General features: G+C 43.7%; 1 protein-coding gene across 1 annotated transcript in view; it reads left to right on the forward strand.

The window, feature by feature from the left end:
- LOC139383463 (metastasis-associated protein MTA1-like) overlaps positions 1-10,031 on the forward strand; it is a 79,974-nt gene extending 69,943 nt beyond the window's left edge. The window contains exons 17-18 of the mRNA XM_071128009.1: positions 2,625-2,773; positions 9,298-10,031. Of these exons, the coding sequence (XP_070984110.1) occupies positions 2,625-2,734 (110 nt within the window). The 3' untranslated portion in view covers positions 2,735-2,773; positions 9,298-10,031. The remainder of the gene's footprint in view (positions 1-2,624; positions 2,774-9,297) is intronic.
- The last annotated feature ends 2,180 nt before the right edge of the window (positions 10,032-12,211 follow it).

The following is a 12,211-nucleotide window of genomic DNA, read 5'->3' on the forward strand; positions in this document are numbered from 1 at the left end:
CCCTCCCACACATCCACCTTTCTCCACCCCTCCCCCACATCCACCTTTCTCCACCCCTCCCCCACATCCACCTTTCTCCACCCCTCCCACACATCCACCTTTCTCCACCCCTCCCCCACATCCACCTTTCTCCACCCCTCCCCCACATCCACCTTTCTCCACCCCTCCCCCACATCCACCTTTCTCCACCCCCCCCCCCCACCTCCACCCCTCCCCCACCTCTACCTTTCTCCACCCCACCTCCACCCCTCCCCCACCTCTACCTTTCTCCACCCCTCCCCCACCTCCACCTTTCTCCACCCCTCCCCCACCTCTACCTTTCTCCACCCCTCCCCCACCTCAACCTTTCTCCCCACCTCTAACTTTCTCCACCTCTACCTTTCTCCACCCCTCCACCTCTACTTTTCTCCACCCCTCCACCTCTACCTTTCTCCACCCCTCCCCCACCTCTACCTTTCTCCACCCCTCCCCCACCTCCACCTTTCTCCACCCCTCCCCCACCTCTACCTTTCTCCACCCCTCCCCCACCTCAACCTTTCTCCCCACCTCTAACTTTCTCCACCTCTACCTTTCTCCACCCCTCCACCTCTACTTTTCTCCACCCCTCCACCTCTACCTTTCTCCACCCCTCCCCCACCTCTACCTTTCTCCACCCCTCCCCCACCTCAACCTTTCTCCCCCACCTCTACCTTTCTCCACCCCTCCCCCACCTCTACCTTTCTCCATCCCTCCCCCACCTCTACCTTTCTCCCCCACCTCTGCCTTTCTCCACCCCTCCCCCACCTCTACCTTTCTCCACCCCCCCACCTCTACCTTTCTCCACCCCTCCACCACTACCTTTCTCCACCCCTCCCCCACCTCAACCTTTCTCCATCCCTCCCCCACCTCTACCTTTCTCCCCCACCTCTACCTTTCTCCACCCCTCCCCCACCTCTACCTTTCTCCACCCCCCCACCTCTACCTTTCTCCACCCCTCCACCACTACCTTTCTCCACCCCTCCACCTCTACCTTTCTCCACCCCTCCACCTCTACCTTTCTCCACCCCTCCACCTCTACCTCCCTCCACCTCTACCTTTCTCCACCCCTCCACCTCTACCTTTCTCCACCACCTCTAACTTTCTCCACCCCTCCCCCACCTTTACCTTTCTCCACCCCTCCACCTCTACCTTTCTCCACCACCCTTTCTCCACCCCTCCACCTCTACCTTTCTCCACCCCTCCACCACCCTTTCTCCACCGCTCCACCTCTACCTTTCTCCGCCCCTCCCCCACCTCTACCTTTCTCCACCACCCTTTTTCCACCCCTCCTCCACCACCCTTTCTCCACCCCTCCTCCACCACCCTTTCTCCACCCCTCCACTCCCTTTCAGTTTCCCTTTCAGTCTCAATATACTGTACTACTGTAATTGTGGTTACGGATGTCTACTTTTTCTCTCACCAACTCTTCACCTTTCACTCTCTTTCTCTTACTCTCCTTACCCAACCTTCTTCCTCTCCAGTTTCTTTTCCCCCCTCCCTGCTCTCTCCTCTCTTTCTCCCATCCCCCATCTCTCTCTCATCCCTCCCCATCTCTCTCTCCCTCCATCTCTGTCTCTCCATCACCCCCTCCATCTCCATCTCTCCCCCTCTATCTCTCTCTATCCATCTCTCTCCCTCCATCTCCCTCTCTCTCACGCTCTCCCTCCATATCTCTCGCTCTTTCTCCCCATCTCGCTCTCTCATCTCCATATATCCTCTCTCTCTCTGTCTCTCTCTTTGTCTCTGTATATCCATCTCAGTAGGTTGTAGTGAATGCTGGTTTCTCTCCCTGTGGTTTATATAGCTCCAGGCTATATGGGGGGTGTTGTCATGGTAACGGAAGGTAGCCAGGAACTATCTGAGACTAGAGGGGTAGTTTGGTCCGGTGGGACCTCACCGGTAACAACCCTCCTCTCCTGGACCAGACCACACTCATTAGGGACTATGTCCATGCCCTGTTCAGAAAGGAAGAGCACATATTAACACACATTTTTTATTATATGTCCTGCAGAGAGAGAGTGAAATGCGGAGGGGGAGATAAGTCAATAGGCTACCTACACTGAGTGGTTGTTTTAGTTCTGCAGTGCAGACTAGCTAGTAGCTACAGACATCTTCTCTGGGTTTGGAGTTTGGACGTGAGCCAAGTCTCCATGGATATGTGCTGTCTGACCGGCACTCCATGTCTTTCTCTCCTTGGTTTTGGAAACATCCTCTGAGCTTAAAGAAATGTGCTACACATCACAGACTGCACTACTACATGAATAACATGTATAGGCTACTGCAAATTTCAGGTCAATCTCATTGATGTGTTGTATGAACAAAGCAGTTGGATTAGAGTCCTGTTTAGTCTGAGTCTGTAATTGTCTGTCTGTAGCAATGTCTTTCTGTCCTTAGGGTTTGGGACAAGAGGTATGTCACTGGCTCTCCTGCAGTGCAGGGCAGAGACATGGCAGACATGAACATGCAGTTCTACATAAACCACCAGGGGGCAGAAGAAGTCATATTTTATTGCTGCTGCTCCATCAGCATAAGTCACAAAGTGATGAATGCGGCATTTGCCATGCGTGTGTTTGTGTGTGAATTAATATCCCTCTGTCCTCTGCTAGGAACAAAGCCCAAAGCCCCACAGTGGGACATCATGGCCAAGAGAACAGCTGAGCCAGGCAGGACTGCTTCTGCCCCCATGCAGCAGGACGAGGTACATGAACTGGACTGACTGACCACAGCAGGCACCTCACTACAACCTTCATATAAGGTAGGAAACCTCTCATTCAAGGACGAATTGATTGATTGCTGATTGATTTGATGTAAAATGGACACTCACGCATGACTAAGTCGCTTTGGATAAAACCGTCTGCTATATGGTATATTATGTAAGGCATAAACGGCGACGTTCTGTACATTACCTTGGAAATAATGAACGGCGCTTCATCCCTTTGCAGAGTTAATTGTTCCAAGGTAATGTACAGAACTGAGGTGTTTATCCCGCTTATACCACAGTTGCCAAAGAAAACAATACTAAAGCACACATTTACCAGTAGAGAATTTTTTTTTATATATATATTTTTTACAAGATAACTCATACTTTCTCATCTTTTGGTTGCTAGAGATGTTAGTTTGATTGGTTCGATATTTATGGATGCGACCCAGTTGTTCGTTCTATATGTTCAATACAATTACTACAAAGATACAGGCGTCCTTCCTGACTCAGTTGCCGGAGAGGAAGGAAACCGCTCAGGGATTTCAACATGAGGCCAATAGCGATTTTAAAACGGTTACAGAGTTTAATGGCTGTGATAGGAGAAAACAGGATGGATCAACATTGTAGTTACTCCACAATAGCTAGTGGTTAGAGCGTTGGACTAGTAAACGGAAGGTTGCAAGATTGAATCCCTGAGCTGACCAGGTAAAAATCTGTCGTTCTGCCCCTGAACAAGGCAGTTAACCCACTGTTCCTAGGCCGTCATTGAAAATAAGAATTTGTTCTTAACTGACTTGCCTAGTTAAATAAAGGTAAAAAAATATGAACCTAAATGACAGAGTGAAAAGAATGAAGCCTGTACAGAATAAAAATATTCCAAAACATGCATCCTGTTTTCAATAAATCTTAGGGATAGCCCCATTTTTTCCAATTTTCTTCGAAATGACATACCCAAATCTAACTTGCCTCTAACTCAGGCCCTGAAGCAAGGATATGCATATTCTTGGTACCATTTGAAAGGAAACACTTTGAAGTTTGTGTATATGTGAATTGAATGTAGGAGAATATAACACAATAGATCTGATAGAAGAAAATACAAAGAAAAAAACCAACCAGTGTTTTTTTACCACCATCTTTGAAATGCAAGAGAATGCAAGAGTTATAGCCAAACCACATGTATTTATATAGCCCTTCGTACATCAGCTGATATCTCAAAGTGCTGTACAGAAACCCAGCCTAAAACCCCAAACAGCAAGCAATGCAGGTGTTGAAGCACGGTGGCTAGGGAAAACTCCCTAGAAAGGCCAAAACCTAGGAAGAAACCTAGAGAGGAACCAGGCTATGTGGGGTGGCCAGTCCTATGTACCGGGTGGAGATTATAACAGAACGTGGCCAAGATGTTCAAATGTTCATAAATGACCAGCATGGTCCAATAATAATAAGGCAGAACAGTTGAAACTGGAGCAGCAGCACGGCCAGGTGGACTGGGAACAGCAAGGAGTCATCATGTCAGGTAGTCCTGAGGCATGGTCCTAGGGCTCAAGTCCTCCGAGAGAGAGAAAGAAAGAGAGAATTAGAGAGAGCACACTTAAATTCACACAGGACACCGAATAGGACAGGAGAAGTACTCCAGATATAACAAACTGACCCTAGCCCCCCAACACATAAACTACTGCAGCATAAATACTGGAGGCTGAGACATCACTCTGAATGTAATTCTAATAGTGTCCACAAGATGACAGCAGTGTATGTGCAACATTTCAGATGGATAACTTGGAGTATGACTGATCCTCAAGACTTTTAGTGTAAAGTCCCCAGGTACATTTGGGCAAATCGTAAAGAAGACATTCACATTCCATTTTTCTGCAAGAATATCATCAAACCGGTATACTTGGACTTTGATTTAGCTTTTCCAGTATTAGTAGCCATATTATAAGTTCAACATTTGCAAAACAACCAGTTTTCATAACTTCATAACTCTGAATATCCTTATAATTTTTGTCCAAAATGAAAAGGCATGCTGAGAAGGTTAGAAGCTACATTTTATGACATGTACACGGTTTTAGGATACTCCCGTAAAGCCCAGCTCATTGGCTATCTAGATAGCTTTGTTTGACCCCGATTGTTGCTTATTTCACAAAGATACAGTCGTTCAAGAGATGGCCGTCCGCGTCATCAGTGTGCCATGAAGGCGTCGCTCTCTGACCAAATATGGTGTCCTATAGGATATACTACACCCCTAATGAAATAGTGAAGTCTTGTTACCTTCTAGGATCTCTGAGGAATAGATAACGAACGTGATTTGACTCATACAACCATGTTTAGAGTGAGATTTTCACAGATTCCTTTCTTTGCAAATTGAACGAGTGGAAATATAAAATCAATCATAGGTACTATATGGACCTTTTTAGGATATGAAAAAGGATTTTATCTAACAAAACGACACTTTATGTTATCTCTGGGGCCCTTTGGATGATAAATCAGAGCAAGATTTCAGAATGTAAGTACACATTTCACCTTCAGAGGTGAATTTATCAAACCTATCGTGGTGGAAAAATTGTTTTGTTGTTAGGAGCTCTCCTCAAACAATAGCGTGGCATTTTTTTCTCAGTAATAGCTACTGTAAATTGGACAGTGCAGTTATATTAACATATACAGTGCCTTGCGAAAGTATTCGGCCCCCTTGAACTTTGCGACCTTTTGCCACATTTCAGGCTTCAAACATAAAGATATAAAACTGTATTTTTTTGTGAAGAATCAACAACAAGTGGGACACAATCATGAAGTGGAACGACATTTATTGGATATTTCAAACTTTTTTAACAAATCAAAAACTGAAAAATTGGGCGTGCAAAATTATTCAGCCCCCTTAAGTTAATACTTTGTAGCGCCACCTTTTGCTGCGATTACAGCTGTAAGTCGCTTGGGGTATGTCTCTATCAGTTTTGCACATCGAGAGACTGAACATTTTTCCCATTCCTCCTTGCAAAACAGCTCGAGCTCAGTGAGGTTGGATGGAGAGCATTTGTGAACAGCAGTTTTCAGTTCTTTCCACAGATTCTCGATTGGATTCAGGTCTGGACTTTGACTTGGCCATTCTAACACCTGGATATGTTTATTTTTGAACCATTCCAATGTAGATTTTGCTTTATGTTTTGGATCATTGTCTTGTTGGAAGACAAATCTCCGTCCCAGTCTCAGGTCTTTTGCAGACTCCATCAGGTTTTCTTCCAGAATGGTCCTGTATTTGGCTCCATCCATCTTCCCATCAATTTTAACCATCTTCCCTGTCCCTGCTGAAGAAAAGCAGGCCCAAACCATGATGCTGCCACCACCATGTTTGACAGTGGGGATGGTGTGTTCAGCTGTGTTGCTTTTACGCCAAACATAACGTTTTGCATTGTTGCCAAAAAGTTCAATTTTGGTTTCATCTGACCAGAGCACCTTCTTCCACATGTTTGGTGTGTCTCCCAGGTGGCTTGTGGCAAACTTTAAACGACACTTTTTATGGATATCTTTAAGAAATGGCTTTCTTCTTGCCACTCTTCCATAAAGGCCAGATTTGTGCAATATACGACTGATTGTTGTCCTATGGACAGAGTCTCCCACCTCAGCTGTAGATCTCTGCAGTTCATCCAGAGTGATCATGGGCCTCTTGGCTGCATCTCTGATCAGTCTTCTCCTTGTATGAGCTGAAAGTTTAGAGGGACGGCCAGGTCTTGGTAGATTTGCAGTGGTCTGATACTCCTTCCATTTCAATATTATCGCTTGCACAGTGCTCCTTGGGATGTTTAAAGCTTGGGAAATCTTTTTGTATCCAAATCCGGCTTTAAACTTCTTCACAACAGTATCTCAGACCTGCCTGGTGTGTTCCTTGTTCTTCATGATGCTCTCTGCGCTTTTAACGGACCTCTGAGACTATCACAGTGCAGGTGCATTTATACGGAGACTTGATTACACACAGGTGGATTGTATTTATCATCATTAGTCATTTAGGTCAACATTGGATCATTCAGAGATCCTCACTGAACTTCTGGAGAGAGTTTGCTGCACTGAAAGTAAAGGGGCTGAATAATTTTGCACGCCCAATTTTTCAGTTTTTGATTTGTTAAAAAAGTTTGAAATATCCAATAAATGTCGTTCCACTTCATGATTGTGTCCCAGTTGTTGTTGATTCTTCACAAAAAAAATACAGTTTTATATCTTTATGTTTGAAGCCTGAAATGTGGCAAAAGGTCGCAAAGTTCAAGGGGGCCGAATACTTTCGCAAGGCACTGTATATAATCTTTCAGCCGATAATTTGTTGTTTCTCTAAAATCTGAGATCTTGACACAACGCGCTGCATGATTTACAACTGTCCCGTTGACAGGATGACGATCTGTGGTGTAATGAAGTGATAATACCAGAGCATATATCGTTATGGGTGTTGTTAGGCCCGAGACAAGGGCATTATCACTTTATACAACGGGTTACCAACATATTGAAATAATGATTGACATATTTTTATTTTTTTAAATTCATTTATTCATACTATTTTATGCTTCCACAAGATACAGTCCCGATATCTAGGGTCGATACCCAAGCCGGCTGGTCGTTCGATCAATCGGTTCGGTTGCCAGAGACGCGACCCAGTCGTTCAGTCTTTTTGTTTTCTGTATTTATGGACGCGACCCTGTTGTTTGTTCTAAATGTTTCCATTGCCATACTGGCTACATTCTTATCCCTTGTTTGCTAGCTAGCCAACTACGGCTAACTTACAGTCACGTCAAAAAGTTCAGCCAGAATAACAGCAAAGTAGCTGCATTTGCAGCTGCACTACAAATACCTAGGTGTCTGGTTAGACTGTAAACTCTCCTTCCAGACTCACATTAAGCATGTCCAATCCAAAATTAAATCTAGAATTTTTCTTCCTATTTCGCAACAAAGCCTCCTTTACTCATGCCGCCAAACATACCCTCGTAAAACTGACTATCCTACCGATCCTTGAGTTTGGCGACGTCATTTACAAAATAGCCCCCAAAACTCTACTCAGCAAACTGGATGTAGCCTACCACATGGCCATCCGTTTTATCACCAAGCCCCATATACTACCCACCACTGCGACCTTTATGCTCTCGTTGGCTGGCCCTCACTACATATCCGTCGCCAAACCCACTGGCTCCAGGTCATCTATATGCTTTGCTAGGTAAAGCTCCGCCTTATCTCAGCTCACTGGTCACCATAGCAACACCCACCCGTAGTACACGGTCCAGCAGGTATATTGCACTGGTCATCCCCAAAGCCAACACTTACTTTGGCCGCCTTTCCTTCCAGTTCTGTTGCCAATGACTGGAACAAATTGTAAAAATCTCTGAAGCTGGAGTCTTATATCTACCTCTCTAACTTTAAGCATCAGCTGTCAGAGCAGCTTACTGATCACTGTACCTGTACACAGCCAATCTGTAAATAGCACACCCGACTACCTCACCCCCATATGCACACATATCACTCCAGTATTAACGCTAAATTGTAATTATTTTCGACCTCTATGGCCTATTTGTTGCCTACCTCCCCACTCTTCTACATTTGCACACACTGTACATAAATAGAAAAATCTTTATTTTCTTTTTTGTTATTGACTACGGTTTTTTTATGTGTAACTCTGTTGTTTTTGTCGCACTGCTTTGCTTTATCTTGGCCAGGTCACAGTTGTAAATGAGAACTTGTTCTCAACTGGCCTACCTGGTTAAATAAATGTGAAATAAAAAATAAAATAAATACATTTTCATTTGTTTAAGCGGTTTTCTAGTGACATGTATTTGGATACATCCATAATAATGACCTAATGAGGTGCGATTTCGCCTGGCATAGAAAATGTTCTAACTTGTCAGCACACTATTGTTGAAAGGAGCTATCCAACAACACAGCTAACACAAACACTTCAAACTGAAGCTAGAAAGACTGCAAACTAGCTGCACTTCGTTTTTTTTATTACCTTTTTTCAATTGACATTTCTTTGTTTATATCCATAAAAATTATGCGAGCTGATTCATGATTTTGACTGGCTGAGAAATGCTGCCTGCCTGTGTGTCTCGTCCCGACACGTTCATTACTATGGGGCAACTGGAGATCAAATTTGAACATTGAAACAATGTTGCAAATGTCGGAGAGACAGACAGCAAGGTTTATACAAATGTCTGCTGTTGAAAACTACATGTTAGTCTAAAATAAATTAGAGATAATGTCTAGGGTTATAGTGGAGATCAAGTTTATAAATTGCCTGGCTGGGCTGATGAGACAGTGGATTGCGCAGTCAGATGGAACAGGGTAAATAGGCATTTTAACGTCATAGATTTAGCCGGTGGTAACTTGTGGAATAGACACCGGCTGGAATGCGGTTTTAACCATCATTCAGGATTAGAACCACCCGTTATATAATATATTATATATTAAGATGCATTTGTCCATATGGGCTTATAAAATACTAGATATTCCAAAAGTATTCAATTTACAGTGTGTTAAATAATACAGTATTGTGCACTACAATCATATAGTGGATTATTAAGTCTCAACCCTCTTCTTGTGTTTTCTTACCCCAGGTAAATGAAATGGGAAGGCATTTTTCCATATCCAAAGATGGAGTTGGGGGGATTTGAGTGGAGCAGGGCTGGAGGCCGCAGCACCATCAATGATTGGCCTCCATCTCACACAATCAGCATGAGCCTGCAAACTGTCAAAGACCAACCAACCAATCGTCTTTTGGAATGGAAGGAATAGAACTAAGGCTGTGGCCTATCAGAAGACTGCCTGACTGTACAGGACTGTGTTTATTACTTAACCTTTCTTGTTATTACTGTCATTACTGTAATTATTATTATCGTTATTATTTTGTTTATTTTTGTTTAATTTTTTTTACCAACTATAACCCGAAGCTTAAGTTTAATTGTTGATAATAAAAATAAAAAAAAAGATTAAACTTAGTTTCATGAAAACTGCTTTCGTTGTTGCGTGGAAAACCCCTGTGGAAAAGGGTGAAAGAAGGACTGTCTGTATTGTAATATAAGCCACTTGCATCTTTTTTTAACAGGTTTATTAAACATATGGCAAGGAGATGAACATTAATTTCAATGACATAAGTATACTTCCTTGGTTATTTTTATTATTATTTTGAAATCTTCAAGAGAATTCTGATTCTGTTTTGTGAGCAAGCCCGACCCTATTTGACCAGAGAGGTTTAACTTATTGAGAAAAACTGAAACATGCTGTTTTTTCTACCTTTTTCACAAGTAATGCATCTATGCTTCAATGATGTAATTAAAATGATAATAGATTTTTTTCGCCTTGTGTGGGATTACTGTTCTGGTTCTGGAACTGCTATATTGCGTCCCAAATGGCACCCTAAACCCTATATAGTGCACTCGTTTTGACCATGGCTCTGGTCAAAAGTAGTACACTATATAGGGCTCACAGGGTTCTGGTCAAAAGTAGTGTACTATATATGGAATATGATGACATTTGGGACACATCCCTATATGAGGTGCTATTAGTGGTGGTGATGTCAATGCTTGTGTTAACAGAAATACGACAGCTAGAGATGTTGCCCTGCCCCCTCTCTCCTAAACCACTTCCAGGTCACGCAGGTTCTGTTGATGACAGATTTTTTAGAGACCAGGCTGTATGTCAGGTTCAGGGTATGGGTCAATTCCATAAGAGCCTGGTGAAGTCAAATCAATGCTAAGGCCGAGTCCAAGTTTACTTTTTTTTTAAAACCTTTATTTAACTAGGCAAGTTAAAAATAAATTGTTATTTACAATGACGACCTACCCCGGCCAAATCATAACCCGGATGACGCTGGGCCAATTGTGTGCCGCCCTATGGGACTCCCAATCACGTCCGGTTGTGATACAGCCTGGAATTGAACCAGGGTCTGTAGTTAAGCCTCTTGCACTGAGATGCAGTGCCTTAGATCGCTGCGCCACTCAGGAGCCAAACGTGGAATACAGTTGAAGTCTGAAGTTTACATTCAGCCAACTACATTTAAACTCAGTTTTTCACAATTCCTGATATTTAATCCTTGCAAAAATTCCCTGTCTTAGGTCAGTTAGGGTCACCACTTTATTTTAAGAATTTGAAATGTCAGGATAATAGTAGAGAGAATTATTTATTTCAGCTTTTATTTCTTTCATCACATTTTCAGTGGGTCAGAAGTTTACAAACACTCAATTAGTTTTTGGTAGCATTGTCTTTAAATTGTTTAACTTGGGTCAAACGTTTTGGTTAGCCTTCCACATCCTTCCCACAATAAGTTGGGTGAATTTTGGCCTATTCCTCCTGACAGAGCTAGTGTAACTGAGTCAGGTTTGTAGGCCTCCTTGCTCGCACACGCTTTTTCAGTTCTGCCCAGAAATGTTCTATAGGATTGAGGTCAGGGCATTGTGATGGCCACTCCAATACCTTGACTTTGTTGTCCTTAAGCCATTTTACCACAACTTTGGAAGTATGCTTGCCGTCATTGTCCATTTGGAAGACCCATTTGCGACCAAGCTTTAACTTCCTGACTGATGTTTTGAGATGTTGCTTCAATATATCCACATAATTGTTCTTCCCTCATGATGCCATCTATTTTGTGAAGTGCACCAGTCCCTCCTGCAGCAAAGCACCCCCACAACATGATGCTACCACCCCATGCTTCACGATTGGGGTGGTTTTCTTCAGCTTGCAAGCCTCCCCCTTTTTCCTCCAAACATAACAATGGTCATTATGGCCAAACAGTTCTATTTTTGTTTCATCAGACCAGGGGACATTTCTCCAAAAAGTATGATCTTTGTCCACATGTGCAGTTGCAAACCGTAGTCTGGCTTTTTAAAAGTGGTTTTGGAGCAGTGGCTTCTTCCTTGCTGAGCGGCCTTTCAGGTTATGTCGATATAGGACTTGTTTTACTGTGGATATAGATGATTTTGTACCTGTTTCCTCCAGCATTTCACAAGGTCCTTTGCTGTTCTGGGATTGATTTTCACTTTTCACACCAAAGTACGTTCATCTCCCCTTGGGTTGTGCGGTGGCGGAGATCTTTGTGGGCTATACTCGGCCTTGTCTAAGGATGGTAAGTTGGTGGTTGAAGATATCCCTCTAGTGGTGTGGGGGCTGTGCTTTGGCAAAGTTGGTGGGGTTATATCCTTCCTGTTTGTCCCTGTCCGGGGGTATCATCAGATGGGGCCACAGTGTCTCCTGACCCCTCCTGTCTCAGCCTCCAGTATTTATGCTGCAGTAGTTTATGTGTCGGGGGGCTAGGGTCAGTTTGTTATATCTGGAGTACTTCTCCTGTCTTATCCGGTGTCCTGTGTGAATTTAAGTATGCGCTCTCTAATTCTCTCTTTCTTTCTCTCTCTGAGGACCTGAGCCCTAGGACCATGCCTCAGGACTATCTGGCACGATGACTCCTTGCTGTCCCCAGTCCACCTGGACGTGCTGCTGCTCCAGTTTCAACTGTTCTGCCTACGGCTATGGATTCCT

This window comes from Oncorhynchus clarkii, chromosome 25 (genome assembly GCF_045791955.1).
Source record: "Oncorhynchus clarkii lewisi isolate Uvic-CL-2024 chromosome 25, UVic_Ocla_1.0, whole genome shotgun sequence".
Lineage (NCBI taxonomy): Eukaryota > Metazoa > Chordata > Actinopteri > Salmoniformes > Salmonidae > Oncorhynchus > Oncorhynchus clarkii.